Genomic DNA, 22,391 nt, shown 5'->3' with positions numbered 1-22,391 from the left:
CAGTACTAGCTTGCCAGGACTTGGGTGATAGTTTCTCAGTCATCCTCTCTCTCCACCTCTCTCTTTCAAGGGGGCATGGTACCCTCTCAAAGGCCCCAAGGTCCCCACTGTGAAGGTAATTGCTTTTCTGGGTGATTTATAGTACACAGCCAATACCTCTGTGTTAGAGTGCTGAGTTTCCCAAATGTGCATTTCCCCATAGGCAGGACCACTTTTCCCACTTGACATGCAGTTGACTGTAAGAAGGAGAACTGGTGTGTGTGTGTGTGTGTGTGTGTGTGTGTGTGTGTGTGTTGGGGGGGGGGTTCTCTTGTGAACATGGAGAGTCAATGTAGACTTTAACAGGTATTCCAGTCCCTGCACATCTGTCAGAGAGGTGATAGCCGTAGTTGAAGAGGATGAGTATGGCTTCTCTTGGTCACCTTGGCCTGTTGAGAGTTCTGTTTTTCCATAGGGCTTAGCCATTAACCCAATGCCGTGCCATCCTGTACAGTTTGTCACAGTTGCTTGCACAACAGGTGACTGTCCTCAAGAGAACCAGGTGGTGTGGTGATTCTTGATAAACCCACCAACAAAACTCATGGCCATCTGGGAGGACTTGGCAGCTGATGGCAAAGTGATAGGGAGCAATTCAGACAGAAACATGTCCGCAGCCCTGTGAGAACAGGTGCGTTGCTGGCCTTGGCCAGTAGGACCCACATTCTAATTGCATTTCTGCTGCTCTCTGGCTGGTCCCCCAGGCTTGGTTAAATGTCTTGTTCCATCTCTGTTACCCCTATTCCCACAGGATCAAGACTAGGGTGAGCCAGTGATTTGACTAAAACACTAAATTTATGAGGGGATGTCAGCTCCCAGGTAAATGCAGTGTTGACATTTGCTCTATCAGCTGCCAGCCCTTGCTTGCATGATCTTCAAAATTACATGAAAGAGCAATGCTTTCAGTTGATATTGTGATCTCCAACAAAACGTGAGGACCTTTGCTTGAGAAAGAAGTGTAACTCACCCAGCCTTAAGCAGGTGGTAGATCGCAGTACCTGGAGGCAGAGCCTCTATTGGTCCAAGGTCAATCCCTTGGGGACCTTGAGCAGTGGTGGAGAAGAGGCCAGAGGAACAGTGTGTCTTGCCTGCATCAGTGTGAGGCCCTGCCTTACCGGTGGGACCCGGTGGGAGGAGGGAATGGGGGCTCCAAAGCATTGTCCTTGACATGGATCTCATGAGGTCAAGCCCCCTTGCCCTCCTGAGCCCACAGCCTTCTGGGTGGCTTTGATGATGCTAGAAGCTCTCCTGTTAGTTGCTTCTCTCCTGCTGATTTTGGTTCTAGCACCCATGCCTAGGATAACAGATTTCTTCCCAAGGTGTGGAAGGGGACGACTTTGAACTTCCCCAGCCAAAGTGGTGCCTGTAGAGCTTCTGGCACCCTAGGGGAACTCTGAGTGGTCTAGACAGCCGATTGGTCAAAAGGAAGAAGAGGCAGGTTTCTCAGACCCCTGATCTCACTATACATCCAAGCCAGGAGCTGGGATTCTCCTAAGATAAACAGCAGGCGAGGGCACTGGCTGTGGGAGTCATGCTTTTCTTTCCTAATAAGGGAATCAGGTGAGGGAGATGGCTTAAATGTTCAGTCTTAGCTGCAGGCAGGCCTGCAGGAATGCCAAGTTCAGCAGAGGAAAAGCAGAATGGTCTAAAGGCATCTGATAACCGAACGACAAGGGCCTTGAGCTTTCCCAAAAGTGTTCTTCAGGGACTGCTGTCAGAGTTGCCACTGGGCATTAATGAAAAGCCAGGAGTGGCTGCAGACCTCCAACCCCAGAGGTTTCACAGCCACTGACATCACCAGTGAATCAAGACATGGCATCAGCTAAAAGCCATCAAGTCCCTACTGTGCAGGGTGCTTAGATGCACAGGCTAGTCTCATCCTATTAGGAATGTGTTGTCATCTCACTGTGCTGATCAGTAAACTGAGGTCAGACAGTGAGGAACACAGCCCAGGGCTTCCCAGAGAATGTGGAGGATCCAGGGATAGCTCCCGTGGCAGTGGCGCTTCCTATTGCCTCTTTTGATTTACAAATTTATTTTTAGAGCAAAAGACGCCATATAGTGGAGAGAAATCAAATGCCTAAAACAAAAATAGAGCTGAGGGGGTAGGCATTGGGATGCCAGGAGTCTGTCCACCCAGTTTCCCCTCTTGGGAATAGTAAATACCCTTCCAAAGAGAGCTTTAAGTAAGCTTGGGCGGAAGAAGCCTTGAAGTGACTCACAGCTCACTCTCTGGCTCTGTACACAGCCCCTGCAGCTGAGCAGAGTCCAGAGGACAGCTAGGACAGGTGCAGCTGGCGTAGAGGACTCCTCTAAGCAGCCCCATCTCAGGCTGCTGGCTGGGGTCTCCATCGTGCAGTGTTGCTTCACTTGATTCAGCATTGTCAGCCCTACTCCCTACTCTGTGCTATGCTCCCCACCTACCATATGAGCAGATCTGCTGGATGCAGTGACAACAGCATCTGTGCCTCTTGCCCTCGCAGATCTTAAGTTTAGTGGGGGAAGATTGCATATGGAAAATGTACTCCTAAAAGGAACATGGATCCCAAGGACAGTCAGAGCTGAAGGGAGAAAACTCCAGGGACCCCAAATCCTGTCCCCCTGCAGTAGGCCTCCCTTCACCTCACAGCAAGAGCAAAGGGGATTGTTGGCTTGGGGAGGGAATGACTAAGGGCAGTATTGGGCAGCATAGAGGTGCTGGTTGGTGATGAGCCCCACCTTGTTCCTCAGCAATTCCCAAGGCTGGTAAGAAAGAGTATTGCCTAATAGGACCATCAAGAGGGACCCGAACAAAGATTCTTTGGGTCTGTCAATGCTGACAGGGACCAAGAAAAGTCCTTCTGAGGATAGAGCATGGGAACTTCTAGAATTCAATGCAATAAACAATAGATTCCTGAGATCACAGTTAAAACCAAAAAGCATTAAGCAACCACAGCATGTTCGAGAGGGTGGAACCCACGGTAGCTCTGTCCATTAAAAAAGATGTGCTTTCTGGACTCCCTGAAGACTTTTCTCAGCTGCTCTGCTCTCAGACTGGCTCTACTCCCACGATTGTCATTCATTTAACAAATATTTAGCAAACACCTGGGTTGGGCAGAGCAGCAGTTACCCAGCATATGCCTGGCTCAGGGCCAGGGCTGGGTAAACACTCAGTCCTTCATGGCACTGAGGTCGAGTGCAGACACAGCTGTGATAGGATCTGGCCACGGCATCTGCTGAGGCTGCCTCCCTCAGTCCTGCCTGAAAGAAACAAGGTCCTGAAAAAGCTGTGAGGAGTGCCAGTGGGCACTGGGTTCCCTAAGGTGGTCCCTGGGGCGAGGAGAGGAGTTCCGTTCTATATCCCTGGGATTCTGGCCTGCCTGGACAGCTGCCCTATCTCCAGAGGTTCCCTCCATCAGCGTCCCCCTCATCCCCCTGCCCATCGCCACCTCTCTGGCCCATGGCTACCTAGCATCCACTTTGGCAGGAGCCCTGCAGTGTGTCCAGGCATCCCCTCCCGTGTTCATGGGTCTGGTGGATCCGTGCACCCCAGCACTCAGTGAGATGCTCAAGTGGGCTCTCTATATCTGGTGTGTGTCCCCACGGCTTGTGCAATTCTTGTGGCAAGGCTGATGTCTCATGTGTCCAGGTGTCTAGTCTAGCCATGGGTGTGGCACCCAGTAGGTGCCTGTTAAGTGAACTGTACAGTGGATGAGCACAGACTCACATGGCCAAGGATATGTCTTCATGCTCATTTATCCTTGTAACTATCTACGCTCTCTCAGTTTCTTCAGCTCTTTCTCTGGTTCACTCTCTCTCATGCACAGAATTCTTTGTGCACCCTCTTTTCATGACTGACATACCTCTCTTGAGTACTCGCTTTTGTGCTCCCCCTCTCCCTCTGATGCCATTTGGGGTATGCAGACACCAGCAGTCAGCTTAACTAAAGAACCCCCAACCCTGGTCTTGATCATCTCAGCTCCTGCTCACCAGCACACTCCTTAGTGGATTCCATGTCTAGGCATCCCTGAATTCCTACAAGGGTATTCAAAGGCAGAAGATAATGGGCTCATTTCACAGATGAAAAAAAAAATGAGATTCCAAGAGGCTGTGGCTTGCTCAGGTAACAAAGTCAAGGATGAAGATCCAAGTTTCTTTCACCTAAGCTAAGGCTGATTTTGGCTGTACTTCCCGGAAGTGGAGGCTGGGTTAGATGGCTGCAGTTCTCTCCTCCCTCCCCTAAGAGGACAGACATTCCACTATCTGACAACAGGTTGGGAGATCTTTGTAAAGTCTCCTAACCCCCTTGGCTTTCTGCTTCAGAAAGTCACCAGGGCCCACTGCTGCTGTGCCTTCCTCCCCCCTCCAGGCCTCTTGTAATTGTATCAATCAGCCTGACCCCCAGGACTAGATGCTAGTCCATCTGGGACAATGCCATGTTGTGGAAGGTAACAGGGAAACAAGAGGAGTTGGAAAATGTGTAAAAGAAAAACAAGCTAAGCAAGATAGCACCATTTTCCCTACACCCACAATTTCTGCCAAGCATGCCCTACTGGGCAGCCAGGTTCTGAGGGGGCTGTGTGCCATGCACAGCCCTGATCTCTTACTGCTATTTTCCCACGTTCCAATCAAAGGTCTGAGGGCCTCCTTTCCTGAATATTCTACCTGCCACTTCTAACATCTCTTCCTACAAAAAGACACGTTCTTCCTGAAAGAGGACATGAATATTTAAAGACATTTTTTCAGCCAGTAGCATCACGGTATGTTGCTGCTTTCTTTACATTTCTTTCCAGCAAGTTGGTCAGAGTCTGTGAGTATTTTGCCCTTCCCCCCTTCCCCAGAACAGAGCATAAGATGAGGTTTAGGAGATCAAAGCAGCTCCTGAGAATCTGGCCTCCCCCTCTGCCCGGGGTACCACGGCTGGTGGTCCCATGTGGCACTGAATGACGTACATGCAGCCTAGGTTCTGGTTGCTCCCAGCCACCCTCCTGGTCCACTCAGAGAGTTAATCCTGTGATCCGCCTGCCACCCCAGTTCCTGGCGTGGCAGAGCAAGCAGGCAGCAACATAGGCACAGGATATTGTGGGCCAGCAACCTGAAATAGCAGAACGATGCAGAAAGTCTCAGGAGCACAGGACACTGGGACCCTCACACAAGAAAAGGCTCCACCAATTCAGTTTCCGGATTCAGCAATGGTGGCAGATGCTAGCCCTAGGGCCACCACCTGCCAGTCCCCTCAAGTGACGCCGCTCTGCAGAATGACTCCCAGCCCACTGCATCAAATCTCTTATCAACAAGACTCGACACTCAGTGGATAACTTCTTGAAACCCCAGTCACGCTAAGCCGCGGCCAGTGCTCTGGAGGGGTTCTGTCTCACTGCCCGCCTGTAACCAATCAGCCACACACCACCAACTCCATTTCCAAAGTTCCAAAGGCAATTACAGCATTACAGCCGGCTGAGCTCCCTGGCAGGATGCCGGCCTGCTCAGAGCCAGGACCCAGGTTTGTCAGCAACCTCGAGTCCCAACCTCCCATTTCCATTCAGCCAGCTCAGAGACTCAGGTGTACCAGAATAGCCCACACCTGCCACGCTGAAGCAACAAGACTCTCCCACACCCCCAGACCCCATCCAGACAGCAAAAAGGGGTCAAGACTGGTTTCCCTACCTTTGCTGAGGGTCCCAGTGATGAGCTTGAAGATGGTCTGGGCAAATTTCACAAACCCGAGTTTGCATCTTTTGGAGCAGCCGCTCATGGTGACAGGGGGCAGGCAGTCTCTGTTGTCAGCACCTGGAAGTCTTGGCACCCAGCGTGCCTGTCGCTGGTACTTCCTGGAGCTTGCCTAGGTGGACCCCAACAGGGATGCGCCCCCAAAGCCAGGCTTTGGGAAGAGCACAGCTGCCTCTGCAGCAAGTCCAGCTTCTGCATCCAGACAGCCTGCAGGGCAAACTCTACCTTCCTCTCTCCACCCCTCCTGCTGTCCACTCAAGTCCTCGCCACGGGAGGACCTTGGGGCGCCAGGGCTTGGATGGCACTGCCAGGGCACCAGGCACTCCGAGGGCACTGAGAAAGAGAGTGAAATTGAGCAGAGCAGGGAGGGAGGAGCTGGAGCCCTCCCAGGCTTTGCTGACTGTCTTTCCTCCACAGCAGCGGTAATGTAGCAATTAATACTTGAGTCAGGAGGGAGGGGACTGCTACACAGAAAACACTCAGCCCCACAGCCTCCCGCATTCGCTCTCCTGCTCACTCCCGCCTGGTTCATCTCATAGATCAATCCTCTGTGTGCCTTGATCAGGATCTGGGAAAACTCCCTGCAGAGCAGGAAGCTGCAGCCTGACACTCAGTGCAAACTTTGCAGGTGGCGACTGAGCAGCTGGCTTTGCCTCCTGGAGAAGAGGGACTGTGTAGGGAGCCTACCCTCCCCCACCCCCACGGGAGCTTGCCTGTGCATGTGGGACAGTGAGATGGAGTCACACAGCCTGTGCCCTGGTTCCGTTCCAGCAAAGCAGTCATGAGCCTGGGCCTTTCCATGGGGACAGGAGAGAAAAAGGGATTTCAGAATTTCCCTTGAGTAAGGCCACCAAGGAATGACCAGGACTGGAAACAATTTGACCAAAGTGCAGTGCTCTGACAGTGGAACCACAAGGCATCATGTACTTGTGAAGCACAACTATTGCTCTCATAAAAACCTAGCTGCCATTCAGGACTGTGGACTGTGCCAGTGGGAAGGGATTCCATGGGATATCTTGCCATGCTCTCTCCGTGGGGTCAGTGGCCCTGATGCCAGGTGCCATCTGTCTGCTGGCCTGTGTAAATAGTGAACACGGAATCCACCCTCATCTGAGTCAGGTCGTGCTCTGGACCGGTCCTTCCTTTTCTTGCCACCAGCTTCCTGTGAACTCTTTCTCTATACTGTTTTAGAGGATTAGCTTGCCCAAGTGATAGAAAACAGAGTGTCAGGCAACAAAATGTGATTTCATCTCCATCTTCCAGGTGTCAGGTTGAAGTTAATCCTGAAGAATCATCCCTCATTTCTTGGGATGGTCATCAGCCACTTTTAGCTCCAAACATAAGCCTGGAAGACAGTCTATAAGCTGAGTCTTTCTCTCAGCCTTCAAGTCTTGGCAGCATGTGGTGTGTGTGAGTCATGACATATAGAATGACAAGTAGCTCTGGTAGAAAATTTCCCATTGTATTTGGTGTCTTGGGGACTGAAACTGCCACATTATTCACCCTTTGTCTTAAGGTATTGAGCAGCTCATTAAGATGCACATGTTATCTTGGGAATGTTAATAGCTTTTAGCCTTTTGTTCAAATATTCACTCATCTAGTGTCTACTGAGCTTCTGGTTATAGAAAAGAGCTGAGTAGCTGGAGTGCAGGAGGCACTGGGCTCCCAGAACACAGCAAACTAGACAGGGCCTCAAAACTCTCACGGACTTATAGCAGCATGGATTTGTCATTGGACAGGAAGACTTATTCAGTTGACTTTTTGTCTCTTTGTAGAGAGTGGTATTGGATCCAGTTCTGGGGCAGGTGGGCATTGAGGAAAAGAACTAGGTCATAGAACATGACCTGGCAGGCAAGGATGGTACACACTTGACCATTTTATCAAAGATAGCAGACTTCTGAGCAGGAAAAAGGACTCTCAGTCAGAACCAGTTACTTTCCTCTTCCATTCCACCAGACACTGGCAATTACGAAGCACTAGACAAGAATACCTGTGACTTCAGTACCACCAGCTGACCCAGAACTTGGTCTTCCACTAAAAAGCTGGCTAAGAATCCTTACGAAGTCCTGGCTCCCACAAGACTTATAGCAGTATGTGTTGGGGATGAGCAGCTTTCTAAGGTTCATCTGGATTCTGGAATCTGGAATCCAAGCATTTGGACATAAACAGTGGTACATGTGGTTTATAGACACTGGTGAGTCCCATGAGTAAATATCCCACATTCCTCCAAATGCAGCACATCATGGTTAGAGTGAGTGTCTGGGCATTAGGTGCTCACTCACCTGCGTGTTCATCCTACAGTGTACTCATGAGCTGAAAGTAAACCATTTTCATAGGTTCGCTTCCAGATGCTGAGGATGTGAAGGTGGATGAGACAATGTCCCTGGGTTTATGAAGTTCACATTCACATGGCACGATACAGATTAGACACAAGCTAGTGCTTCAGTGAAAAAGAAAGCTCATTCGATGGATGGAGAGTGGCAGGAGCTCTTATTATAAGGAAGACTTCCCTCTATGAAAATGGTGTTTGGTCAGAGGCCTCAAACCAGCCATACAATATTCTGCAGGGAGAAGAGTTAGAGCTGAGAGGATGGCCAGGAAAAAAAAAAAATGGCAAGTTTGAGCTCAATTCTAGGGTCTGAGGTTTAGCAGCTATGGAACAAGCGAAGCCTCACTGAGCCTCTGTTTTATATTCTGAAAAATGGGAGTAATAATCCCTACCTCATAGGGTTTGGAAGAAGTTTATGGAAAACTATTTGTGTTTATCGCTGTCAACAGCAGAGGTTATAACCTCAATGGCAAAGTAACTCTGATTCGGCTACTGTTCATGCCATTATTACCGCCCCATAAGCAGGACACCTCCATGACATTCTCATATTGAATATGTGATGTTCTTTAACAGCCTGTGTTCTCAAATATCTACTATGTGTCCCATCTTCTGCAAATTCTGTGGAGAGTCTCAGGAGGAGTGTGTGCTGGGATCGCTGTTCTCATATAAAGCCACCAGAGAACCACTCTTCCTATCTAATGAGCGGTGAGACAATTTCAGAAAGGGAAGTAAGAATAGTAGAGATATTGAGGCAATAGGGAATAGAAAAGAATTCACAGAGGTGGAAGCTGGGCAAGCAAGGGAGAAAGCAGAGGCCATGTCAGTAACACTCTGGTGATTGGAAACCAGAACCCAGACTCATGCAGTTATCTCCCTTAGCAGTAACACAAACACCAGGCATTTTTTTCCTCTGATCTCTACCAGGTGCCACGTGCTTGAACTTACAGTCTAGGATGACTCAGTTAGGCCCAGGGAGGGTCAGCAGTATCCAAAACACCACAAAGAAAAAAAAAAATCTCCTGAAACCCAAGCAAGGTTCTCAGGGTGCCAAGAACATTCCCTACGTACACAGGAAAGCAAATTGTACCGGCACTAAATTCCTGATAACAGAGCCCAGTGCAGAGCTGTTCTACACTGCAGGAACATGCTCTTTTGCAGACAAAGGGCAAGAAAGGAAAGCTCAGGAAGCACCAGGGAACTCAGACTGTGCACTGCAGGCTCAGGATCATCCAGCCTCGGTGTCACAGACGTGTGTGCAGCACACCGAGGACTCGGGAAACCGGAGTTCTGTCTGCCCCTGGGACTGCTCATGGAATCTTCACTCACCAGTTCCAAGACGAGGAAGTACAGGCAGATGGGAGCTCCAGATGGTGTCTGGGCTGACTGAGGAGGGGGCTCTGCCATCTCTGGATGCAGGGCTAAGACAGGACAAGCATGCAGCCCTTCCAAGGGCCAGAACCCTGCAAGGGCACACATGACATCACCAGCCATGGGGTGCCTTCTCTGCAAAGGGGACTGCAGTGCACAGCCCTAGGGGGCAGCTAGGATTGTCTGGAAAAAGAGTCCTCAGAGAAGGAAGGGTCCTTTTGATGGCCACACAGCTGGAGCCAGATTCAAATCTGAGTCCATCTGGCATTGGGTTCTACAAGGCACAGAAACAGATCTCTGTGCCTCACAAGGGTTCCAAATGGAAGGGCCTGGCACTCTTGGGGAGATAGGCAGCAGTTCCCTGTGATCACTGCGAATGCCCCATCCTTGGAGGAGAGAAGGCAGACATATTTGCTGGAAGGAAGTACCCTCCATGCCATGGTTGTGGGGACGGCACTATGCAGGCAGGAGACAGACCAAAACTGTCTATCATAGAAGATATAATATGAAAAGACTGTCTCTGCCAGCACTGGAGGGCCTTAAATGATTGACAGGGGACTGAACATGGCAGAGGGAGTGACTGTGAGAAGCAGGTACCACATTACCAATGATGGCAGAAAACGGCTGGGCTTCTCTGGACCTACAGCCTTGAAGGAGGAACCTCAGGAGGCTGAGACCAAGCTCCGAGGAGGGGTGCCTGCTGGCCAGGTCCAGTGAGTCCCAGGTTAGGCTGTGTGATGGAAAGGCAAGAAAGATGTGGGAATCTACTGCTGCTGCTGGGCCAGGGAACTGCTGCAATGGGCATGCAGGTGGGAGCAGAAAACAGGCTGCAAGGGGCAGGACCCACTGACCAATGCAGACACATGACTTCCTTCACAGCCTCAGGACTGTACGCTTGACCCTGAGGGTCCACAGCACAGTCGGGCTGGCAATTTGTTTTTGTAAGAGAATTATTTTCTTCGGTGCACAGTCTACAGACATTCACTGAACACTTATTATCTATGTACCCGGCCTTAGGGATAGGTATATATGTATATATATATATATATATGGGGAAATGTATATGCCCTCTTCTTATCTACATCTATATCTGTATCTATATCCATATCTCTATATCTCCCTTTCTTATCAAAATTGCATTTTAGAATTTGAATAGAGGGAGTGGAATAGAGGGATGTGTAAGGTAGAGAATTTCAGAGAAAAAGATAATATTCAGACGCGAAAACAAGCAGGGGCCAGACTAGATTTTTGAATCAGCAGGATTGGGCCCTCGCAGAGTTGCAGAACAACTCCAAAGAGGAAAACGCAGGTCTCAGGGGGGTCATGGTCATCACAAAAACATCATGATGGTCTGTGGCTTGGTTTCAGACGGTGTTCTAGGGTTTGTGTTTACATGATCTCATTCTGGTCTTGTCATAAACCCATGCAGCAGGTAGCTTTACTTATGAAGCCAGTTTTACAGATGGGGAAGTAAAGGCTCAGGCTCAGAAGTTCACCTCAAGGGAGGAGGTGGAATCCATGGGACTTGGGAATAATTGGAGGCAAATCTGGGGAAGGGCGTGGGACAAAATCCACTGGTAGTTGTAGAAGCAGAAAGCACAGTACAAGAGGATCAGGTCTGGAAAGAGATGATTATAAGGTTTCATGTGTCCAAATGGAAGCAACAATAAAAAGGGGAACTCAGAAGAGCGGATTAAAGCTTGGATTCCTACGAATAAATGGGTTTTGTTGCTGCTAAGGAAGAAAATAAACGTAGCATCCCAGCAGACCCCAAATATGAACATTTAAATACAGGCTTGCATAGGTGGGTTACAAAGGCAATTTCACATGAATTAAATCAGATTTTATTTTTCCTCTAAGTCTCAGAAAAATCAGTTCCGCTCAAGCGTAGTCCTTGGAGAGGGATTCTGCCCTGCTCTGGGCCCATGCTAGTTCCCCATTCTCAGTGGGGCTTCATGTCTTCTTTCCATTCTAATTGTGAGAAAATGATGCCTACGATGCCAGGGGTAACCCATCAGTTCTGTTTGCCAGAGTTCCCAAGGCTCACTTGTGTGGAGATCAAGGTCCCTTGGATTGGGATCTCCATGCACTCTGCACTCTATCATGTTGGCAAGGCTGCCAGACCGTGGCAAAGTGGGTGGAGAAATCACTGTCCATGGAACTTGCCTGATGAGTAAGCCTGCAGTCAGTCATTGAGGTGGCTAGTGGAGAGCCTGGGAGAGGTCACATGGGTTGCTGAAGCCATCCATCCTCTTCTTAGGGTCCCTGAATGCCCAGCATCTTTACACCACACCATTGCTTCCTCTTCTTTCTCTTGACATGCACTGCTCAGTTCTGTTGGCTGAGCCGTGCTAAGAACTGAGCTCGATCCTGTGGAGCTATGGGAGCTCCTTTATGACATCTTAATAGAACGAGAACTGGTTTGAAATGGACACCAAAGGCTGATGGTGTCAGCTAGGGAGCTGTGACCAACAGGGAGCCCTGTAAGTCGGAGCTGTTTTCCTTCTGTTCTCTGCAGTCACAGGAAGCCCCCACAAAGTGCAAGATTGAGACAACGAGCTTCTGATTCTCAGATACAGACTGCTTGCAGCTGCTGCTTCTCTCTCTTTCTCCCATCAAAATGCAGTTGTCTCTCTCTGCCGAGGTTCTACATCTGCAGACTTAACCAGCTGTGGAATTATTACAAAACTCTTGTGTCTGTGCTAAACACATACAAACTTGCCCCTTGTCATTATTCCCTCAACAAACCAAGACAACAACTTGTAACACAGCGTTTACATAGCATGAAGCATTACGACTAGTCTGGAGATAATAGACTATCTGTGGAAGGTCTGCATGGGTTCTTTGCAGACACTGAGCCATTTTAAGGATAGGACTAGCACATCCCTGGATTTTCACGTCTGCAGAGGGGTCCTAGAACCAATCCTCCATAGAGATCTGTTCCATGTCTCAGGGGGCTCAGGAACCTCTTTTCTCCAAATGACCCCGCCATATGGATTGCTGGTGTCGCTGGTGGCAGCTTTACCTGCCAAGCTATGGTTCTGGTCCCTATGAGGACCATTCTATTGATTGCAAAGACATAGTCCATGAGCACAATCCCTGACTTTGCAGCAGCACTGACAATAGGAGTAGGGAATTAGAATGTTTAATGAGACTTTGACATTACCTTCAGATTCTTAATTACAGTCATTTCACATCTTCCTGTATTTGTTGTCACAAATGCCCCTCAATGCTTTGCATGGCGTCAGAAATAATGAAAGGGGGAGGGGCAGGCACTGTGACACAACATGGTAAGCTGTTGCCAAGGTCACCAACATTCTATAGCAAAGCACCAGTTCAAGTTCCAGCCGCTCCACTTCTGATCCAACTCCCTACTAATGCGCCTGGGAAAGCAGAGAAAGTAATTGGATCCTTGTCACCTACCTGGGAAACTTGGCTGGAGTTCTAGGATCCTGGCTTTGGACTGGACTAGACCTGGTTGTTGTGGTCATTTGGGGAATGAACCAGAGGATAGAAGATTGAACACTCCTCCCAGGACCCCGTCTTTGATTTCTTCTGCCTTGCCTGGGTCTTTCTTTCCCTCTCCGTGCCCATCTGGTGCTGTCCCCAAAATCCATTGCTGGAAGAGGGTGAGTTTGCCATTGATGTTTACAGCCAGGTCAGATGACTGTCCCCTTCCATCTTCAAGTCCACCCAACACAGAAGGGAGTGGAATGGTCACACGAGCAAGGTCAGACCACATGCAGCTCCAGGACAATGTTGGAACAATCATGCTAGGTATCATCCTGGAGAAGGTGATGGGGAGGAAGAGTATCTCAGTTAAGTAAGAATCCCTTTAAATATTCACTGCTATGCTGAAAATTATCTCAGTGCCAGGAGGGGCTGGCAGTGTGTAGGGGGAGGAGCAACGGGGTGCTAATGGGCAGCCTGAAGACAGTGATGACTTTACACAGGGTCCCTCGGTGAGGTGCTAAGTGGAGATGATGCTCACATCACAGCAGATCCAAGAAAATCAACCTTTGTCATTGTGCCCAGTGCCTCAGATGGTGAAACCAGCTGAACTATTAGCGGAACTCACACCCAGTGCCAGCTGGCGTATTCCGGAAAGGGCAGTAGGCTTGGCAGGAGTGAGGCTGGGGCTAAGTGACTCTAGGCTTTCCTCCATCTAGCCTGCAAGCATCCTTGTGAAAAAGGAGACGTCTCTCCCAGTTCCCAAAAGCCCCTGCCCTGGGCTTGTAGGAGGCTAGTGCTTTAGACTGTTCTGTCACCCCTCCCATTCTGTGAACAAAGGAAAGTCGACCCTTCATCTTATATAAGCTTCAGTTTCCCTATCTATAATATGGTTGGGAAAAATCACTCTAAAGTTGGCTGAATCCACATGAGGAACAAATAGAATAATATAAAAGAATGTGATTTCTGTAGCATCGTTTCTAAAGTCAGTGTTTTATAGCGGTTATGAACCCAGAGTCTACACCTTGTAGTCAACTGTGTCTCCACTTCTCCTTCTGTAAAATGAAGGTGGTGAGGGGGCCCATAATCATGTGATTGCTGAAGTCAATGAAAAATATGTGGTGAGGATCTGGAAGATAGTAAATGCTCAAGTAATGATAACTGCGGACATTATTGTTGCTACTATCACTATCTGAAGGTTGCACATGGGGTCCACTAGAGAGAGGAAGAACCTGAGACTCATAGCTGGCCCCGGGTCCCATGTAGAATTGTATAAAGTCTTACATTTTCATAGATTCTGGCATCTTTGCTCACAAGCACCCCTTACAATATCTCCCAGTCCCCATTTCTGGCCAAATCCTGGGAGTTGGATGCCCTGCAGCTTTGAAGCTTCCAGAGCTGGGGGAAGGGGCTGGACACCACTGGACCTGGAGTGCAGTCTGCAGGCTCCTCTTCCGTGACTTCTGCCTAGTTTGGGAAGGGCATGGACCATGCAACTGCCAAGGCCTCAATGACATATTTCATCACAGCAAAAAGGCCAATAGTAAGACTTCTCCATGTAGATGTTGACTTCAGGCCTTCAAACTAGAGAGCTGAGACCATTCAGCATGGTTACAGAACAAAGGGAGGCATTTGGAACCCGGGTCTGCAGCCCTCATCCTGCCCCCAGCCATGGAAACTGTCCCTGGCAGATCTGTTTTCCTGTGGCTAACTCACCCAGGGAGAGGTTCCAAGATGAACAAGATTGTAGTGAGAAGAAAGATGTTATTATCCCCTCAGGTGGCACTTGAATTCCTTCAAGGGGAGGAATTATCTATTCAAGTTGGAGTCCTGAATGTCATTTTGCTAGACAATAGTTGTCAGAGGACACAGGAAGAAACACCTACATTCCTATCTTTTAGAAAAAAAAAAAAAAACAGAGATTTGTGTAATGCACAGAGCTGAAGAAATTCAGGAAAGAGGGGGAGTGAGGCTGTCCTTACAAGATGTTCATCTAACAGTCAAGTTCAAGGTGTAAATACCCTCTGTTCCCTCAGCTCTCCTGAGAAGTTGGCTATACACAAGGGACTTAGCAGATTCTTTAAAAGGTGAATTAAGGGAAAGAATTGAATCAAATTTAGATGGATTTGATACAAAATAGATGAGGTCCCTATGGCAGTCTATCTCTGGGGAAGCAGGTAACAGGGAACATCACTACCATATCATTCTCTATTCTCTCTCTCTCTCTCTCTTTCTCTCTCTCTCTCTCTCACACACACACACTTCCCTACATAATAGCAGAGCAGCTAGGTAACAAAGGGATTCAGAACTTAGTGTAAGAACATCCTGTCAGAATTCATTTGATTGAAAAGGATTAACAAATCGGAGCTGCTCTGGAGGGCTTCAAACGTAAGATATAAACATTATCATCAACTTATACACCAGACTTCCAACAGTGCTTTTGTTCTGTGTATGGACCCCTTGAATCCCAGCAATTGTAGCTGCAGTTCTGAGAGGTCACATGGTCCCTGCAAAGTGACCCTGGCCAAGGGTTGCTCCTCATTGCTGTTGGAACCTCTGCTGACTCAGCAGAGCCCAGGCATCTGGTTGCAGGCATCTGCTAATCGTTCAATGCTAAGTGACTCCAAAAATACTGCAGGGTGACTTCCAGGAGGCAAAGCTGAGTCTGGAGATGGGGCTCCATACTGGATTTATGATATGACCCCTAGCTTCAGCAAGATATGTGTGAGCAGGAATGGGCTGGGGGCAAGCCCAAGCCAACAGGCACAGCGACCTGTGTTTGGTCTAGCTGGGAAGGGCTGAGGGACTGCATTTGGGGCCAGCCACCAGGGACAGATGGGGGTAATTTGGGGTCAACACCAGTGACCTCCAAAACATTAAGATGGCTGGTTTTAGCGTTCCCCAAGAATTCTCTTCTGGGGAGGAGCCATTATGATCAGGACTTACTCAAACTTGCCATCAACTGGTTGGAGTGAAGATCTGCCTAGGGGGCTAGGTGCCTAGGATGGAGGTGTTTTCTGCAATGCCCTCGCTGCTTCACTAGAGGGCTCCAATTTCCCACTGTTAGCATCTGTGCCCTGCCCTAGAAGATGGGGTAGAATGTCCTGGAAGATGCGAGTGTCTCACCTAGTGAGACAGGGAGGCCTCCGTTGGTTTTGGAAAATTGTTCAAGAATCACAGGTAGCAAAGATGAGGTTCGACTGTAAAATGAAGGCTTTAACTTTGGGTTTGTGAGACACTACAACCTCCATCCTAAACCTGGTTATCTATAACCAACCCCTAACCTGCTTCACCACCCTTTAACTCACCCAGAAAAATCCACCAAAAACAAAGTCCAAGAACAGGAGATGGGAGAGGAAGAACGTGCTGGCATTGCTAGGGGGGTCACCCTGAGAAACAGCTTTGCCCTAGACACTCAGGGTCTGCCTCATAGCATCCAGCCTCCCAGCTCCCTGGTCGATTTCCCCAGCAACGAGACCTACCACTGTGTAGCCAGTGTTTAGACCCCAGGATTCTATATGCAGTTGCTTTTGTTTCTCAAAATACATGCTCCCCTCAGCTACACGTGACCACCAAGACACCAGAAGTCTTGTCTTAGCTGTGGACCACAAAACCTCCACTGCCTAGAATAGAGTCTGGCACGCAGAGGACATTAAATGTTTTATGACTAAACCAGTAGTCCCAGCCCTTGCTGCATCTCTAACCTTGAGCCAGTCACTTCTCTTTGAGTTTTAATACTTTTCTCTGTAAACGGGGCAAAAATCTACCCAACAGACAGGGAAGTGGCGAGGAAGAAAAGAAAAGTCCACTAAGGCAACCAGCGCTGGCAATCAGCAGAGTGAGATAAAAGAATTTAACAGTCATGATCAAGGCCAAAGTAACAGTAGTCCTGAATCCCTGTGTGTGTGTGTGTGTGTGTGTGTGTGTGTGTTTATGGGACCTGAGGACGTCTTTCCAGGACAATGCTTCTGTTTATTCTTGTTCTTTCACTGTGAAAGAGAAAGCCTGTGCAGGTTTCCACAATGAATCTACAGTTAGGTTGTTAGAAGTTAGCAGAGGTTCCAGTGTGGTGGCCTAGCAGCTAAAATCCTTGACTTGAACACACCGGGATCCCATATGGGTGCTAGTTCAATCCCAGCACCCCTGCTTCCCATCCAGCTCCCTGCTTGTGGCCTGAGAAAACAGTCGAGAACAGCCCAAGGCCTTGGGACCCTGCAACCACATGGGAGACCCAGAGGAGGATCCTGGCTCCTGGCTGCAGCTCGGCTCAGCTCTGGCCATTGTGGTCACTTGGGGAGTGAATCATTTGTCGGAAAATCTTCCTCTCCATCTGTCCTCCTTTCTGTATATATGACTTTACAAATATAAGTAAATACATATATATTTTTATAAAGCAAGTTAGCCCTGAAAGCAAATTTCAAAGACCAGGCATTGGCCACTACAGTTTTGATCTTAGGCTCAAAATTGGCTTGTATAGGGTCCTTCTGGATCTGATACCATACACAGAAGATAAGACAAATCTCCCACTATCCTTTCCTGTGGCCAACACTGATTTCCAAGGCCTTTCCAACCATAGGCACCTGCCAGGTGAGGAGCCCAGCTACCTGAGCAGTGAGTGTGTGGCATGTGCCTTGCCTGGGAACACGAAGATAATCACAGGCTGTAGTAGTGGCATCCAGTTTGCCATTCAAGTACAGGCACCAGTGCCCACCTGCTGCGCTTGCAAGATGCTCGGGTTCTGGGCCAAGACTTTGATCTCTGCATCTTCAGCAAGCTCCTTGAGCAGATGCCTAGAAATTGAGCAATAAAAAAAGATGAATCAAGTCAGCACACACCTTGCCTATCCATGGGAGAGGAGGTGGCAGGTCCCATGTTAGCTTTTCAAGAAAAGAAGAGGAAAGGGGCTGGTACAATGGCTCAACTAGCTAATCCTCTGCCTGCAAGCACAGACATCCCATATGGGCACCGGTTCGTGTCCCAGCAATTCCACTTTCCATCCAGCTTATGGGTTAGGAAAACAGTGGAAGATGGCCCAATTCTTGGGACCCTGCACCTATGGCAGGAGACCTGGAGGAAGCTTCTGGCTTCTGGCTTTGGATCGGGTCAGCTTCAGCCATTGTGGCCATTTGGGGAAGTGAGCCAGTAGATGAAAAGTTTTTCTGTCTTTCTTTTTGCAAATCTGCCTTTGTAATAAACATAAATAAATTTTAAGAAAAAGAAGGAAAAGAGGAAACACCGAATAAATCTGTTTGGATAAAATCCCCACCTCCCACTCCCCACTGTTGCTCCCCCAGCACTGGGTAGCATGGCTGGGCAGCCTCTCTGCCCTCCACACAGAGGACAGAGACTGCTCTTCAGCAGCCACTGAGCACCCCAGGAAAGGTTAAAACGTAGGAAGAGGGAAGGGGTAGAGAAGCCAAGTTCCTCCCCACATCCCTACCTCTCAGTGTCTCTGCCCCTCTTCTTCCCATCACTTCACCTGGAAAAAAGGGAAAAATTGCCAAGTAATTGCTCCTCAACAGCCCCTGCTGCGGCTCAGCAGTCTCTTTCTTGCTGAGATTATAATTAGAGATCAGCACATTTACACAGAAAGTCCAGGAACAACACGGAGCCTTCATTTCTCGGATGCTGCTGCTTTGACCTTACAATGGTCATTTGCATTCAGTGGCAGGCAGTGGTGACCCAGCCAGGCCCTCTGACTCAGGCAGAGTTGGGAAGCCAGACAGCACGTCCCCTCTGCTCTCCACAGTGAGCAGGATCAGAGCAGCAAGGGCAACTAATCACCACATGCTAGACCCAGGGCCAACTGCTCTCTGAACCTGACCTTGGTATATCTGCCCTTGGAGATAATTCCTCGTTTTATTTCTGATTTACAGATGAAGAAACTAGGGCTCAAAGAAGCAATGACCTCCAAGGCCACAAAGCTGGTGAAAGGGTCAGTACCTTAAAGCCACACATAACTGAAACCTAAGCCTGTGTCGTTTAGTTTAAAATGGGATTGACTTTCCAATAGAATGAGGGCATCTAAATCCCAGACTTAGAATAATCCCAGGTCTTTATCTGTCTCCTTTTCCCATCAACATGCAGATGTAGCCACAACCTGCATAGGTTTGTCTTCTTCCTCGCAACCTCAGGGTCCACAGGTCAAGGTGGAATTCTTGGCGTGCTAAAGGCTTTTAACGCTGCCTCTTGACAAAGTATAGTTGGAACTGGTAGCATGGTCATCATCACCTCCATTGAAGAGGTTAAGAAACCCCAGACAGTTCAAGCGAGTTTGTCTAAGATTCCTCAGTCTTTACCGGTTCTGGAGGCAGGAGTCAGGTATGACTTTCCATCTCATCTCATCCCACCTGCACACCTGCCTTTGGCTAAACTCTTTTCTCTTTGGGCCCTGAGGCCAGGCAGGAGTGGGATTCTTGTGTAGGAACAGGCTGTTGAATTAGAAGCCAGGAAGTGGGCATTTAGCCCAACAGTAGGATGCCCGTGTCACCTCACCCCTCTTGGAGTACCTAGGTCCAACTCCTGGCTCCTGGTTCTTGCTGACACAGTCCCTGGGAGGCAGCAGTGATGGCTGAAGCAGTTAGGTACCTGTGACCCACATGTGAGAACTGGATTGAGTTCCCAACTCCTGGCTTGGGCTAAGCCGTACCCACTAGAGGCATTTGGAGAAATGAATTGACTGATGGCATTTTTCTGTTAAGTTCTATCCTTCTTTTTCTCCCTTGAAAATAAATATTGATAAACTATACAATGAATACAGAAAATAAAACACCAAAAAGTGGCAGAAAGACAGGAAGCTCATGTTTCTTTTTTAAAGCTTTATTTATTTGAAAGGCAGAGTGTTACAGGAAGAGAGAGTGACAGAGGGGGAGTAGGAGAGAGAGAGAAATATCTTCCATCTACTGGTCCATTTCCCAAATAGTTGCAACAGCCTATAGTGCAACAGGACCTGGCCTGACTGAAACCTAGAGTCAGGAATTCCATCTGGGTCTCCCACATGGATAACAGGAGCCCACAAACATGGGGCCAGGTGTGTTAGCAAGTAACTAGATCAAAAGTGCAGTAATCTGAATTTGAAGGGGTTGCAGGTGACAGTTTCACGGCTTTACTTGCTAAGCCTCATTGTCAGTCCCATAAAAGGTTATGCCTGGGTCACTCTATCATGTGAAGAGCAAGGATGTTCTGGTCCTCATGTGATGAAGATGGTGTGAGGACCTCCCCCCTCCACACCGCCACCCCGCCACCCGAATCAAGAAGCTGAACCAGGAATCCAGTGCTATGTTCAGTACTTGTAAGCTGCAAGCCATGGCCAGGACATAGCCTGGTATTTATATATGACACTGATATTAACAATGCTGTGAGTGACACTGTGGCATGTTAGTATCTTCATTTTCCAGGTGGGAAAACGAAGGCTTGGAAAAACAAAGACATTTTATTGAGACAGACAAGGTGTAAGTGGCAGATCCAGGTTCCAGCCAACATCTGGGCGATTCCAAGCACACACACTCCTCTCCAACATGGCCTCTCTGGCTCTCAACTGGTAGAAAAGGATGATTATGCCTTGGCTCAGCCAAGGGATTCCAGGGGCTGATGGCCATGGGGACAGCCCCAGAAGGTCAAGTCCTGTTATGAGTCTCCAGGACAGTTTCAGTGTCTTGGCCACTGTCCCTCTCAACCCCTTTGCAGGACAGGAAAATGCACTCAGCGAATCAGAATGTATGCCACAAATCCCTTGTTCTCCCAGAAGCCTTGCTGGTAGCCAGTTACTTGAGGCTGAGACTGTGTAAGTAAAGAGAAATCCCTCAAAAATTCAAGCACGATGCATAACTCTTTGTCTCTGTTTTCATGTCTTATTTTTTTATTTTAAAAACTATTCAGCAATTGCTCACTTTTAGTTTTCTTTGTCTTACTCGCTTTGTGCCTGTGTCTTCTTTCCTTCTGTCTTTCTGCCTCTTGGCTTATGGAGATGTCAGTAGATTAACTCCCGAGTCGTCTTCCCACACCTTCTGTTCTGAGCTCAGGTGGTCTGGGCTCCACACTGGTACTGCTCCTCAATGAAGACAGCGCTGTGATCATTCCTTGTGGCCCTGGCACCAAGAACACACACCTAAGCCACTCACCTTATGTTCAAAACGCAAATAAACTCTGACCACACCTGAGAAGGGCAGGATCAAAAATTGGCTGTGTTTGTGCAAAGCAAAACTTCTTAACCAAAAGACACACACACACACACACACACACACACACACACACACACACACACACACTTCCTCTTCCTCCTACCTGGAATGGATAGCGAGAAACAGGATTGGGGAGAGAGGAGAGAAAAAGAAAGAATGAATAGAAAGACTGAGGGTTGCAGAGTGCAGTGAAAGGCTTCAGAAAGGAACAGAAGGGGGCAGTGCTGTGGAAGCCAACCTTCACTTACTTTTAAGCCCCGGTTGTTCCACTTCTGACCCAGCTGCCTGATGTGCCTGGCAACAGAGGATGCCTAAGTGTTTGGGCCCCTGAGCCCATATGAGAAAACGAGAAGAAGCGCCTGACTCCTGGCTTTGGATCAGTTCCTGCCACTGGGACCATATGGGGGGTGAATGAGCAGAAAAAAAGACCCTTCCCGTCTCTCCCTCCCTAAACTGTAACTCTGCCTTTCAGATAAATTTTTTTTTTTGTATTTTTCAAAAAGAGGAGAAATGCAAGCCATTTGCACCTTTCTATTAGCATAGAAAAATAATTGGACACTAGCTGTTCATTTCACAGACAGATAAACTGAGGCTTCAGGGAATGCAAACACAGCAGCAAGAAGAGGGCAGAATTTTCTCTAAAGTTAGATGAGGCTCAAGGAGTGCAGAAGTAGCGAGAGCTTTGCGATGGGGATTGAAAATGGAAAGCCTGCTTTTCCTAGGTCCATCTGTGGGAAGATTAGTAGTGACCCAATGACAAAGCTATTGTCCTGGTGATGTAGCTCAGTGCGGCCAATGCATTCAGAGCACCACCTCTTCAAAAGGGAAAACACTCCCGCTGGAGAAACAGGTCCAGGTTGTAGATCTGCCCTGTGGATAACAAGCCAGCCTCGACTTGAGAGAAGAGGAAAGAGAGTGCGGTAATGAATGCAATCATCTCGGCCTGAGAATATGTTAACGGTGACAAGAGCGTCCAGGCCAAGCTGGGAAAGCTTGGCTTTCAGGGGAAGCTTCAAGCTGCTTTCCCAGGCACACTCTACAAGGAATAATAAGAGCATGCAGTTAAAGATGCTTCAGCTGCATTGTGCGTGCCCGAGGATCTCCGGGCACAGTTCACGGCACTGATGCTCGGAGCGCTAACAGCCCCAGGAGAGTAACAACTGCACCCGTGGAGGGCTCAAGCTTTTCGGACTTTCCAGCTCTGCAGCCCCTGGAAAAAGTTAGCATTCCTGAAGAGTTTCTGGAACTGCGTACTGGGAAACAGAGAACCTAGCAAGGCCATTCTGCCCCCTGCTGGGCAAACACCGTAAAATCTCAAT

At 48.6% G+C, this 22,391-nt stretch overlaps 1 protein-coding gene across 2 annotated transcripts in view; it reads right to left on the bottom strand.

Moving 5' to 3' along the window:
• Nucleotides 1-5,931, bottom strand: part of KCNIP1 (potassium voltage-gated channel interacting protein 1) — a 299,520-nt gene extending 293,589 nt beyond the window's left edge. Inside the window, exon 1 of one of the 2 annotated variants that reach the window (XM_040976690.1) lies at nt 5,683-5,931. In XM_040976690.1, the coding sequence (XP_040832624.1) occupies nt 5,683-5,770 (88 nt within the window). In that variant the 5' untranslated portion in view covers nt 5,771-5,931. The remainder of the gene's footprint in view (nt 1-5,682) is intronic. The other variant, XM_040976685.1, reaches the window with a different exon arrangement.
• Nucleotides 5,932-22,391: the final 16,460 nt, after the last annotated feature.

The sequence above is a fragment of the Ochotona curzoniae genome, unplaced genomic scaffold, assembly GCF_017591425.1.
Source record: "Ochotona curzoniae isolate NIBS_2020 unplaced genomic scaffold, NIBS_Ocur_1.0 contig_1, whole genome shotgun sequence".
NCBI lineage: Eukaryota > Metazoa > Chordata > Mammalia > Lagomorpha > Ochotonidae > Ochotona > Ochotona curzoniae.
Note: the sequence above shows the minus strand (reverse complement) of the source record. Positions and strands in the feature narration are given on the sequence as shown.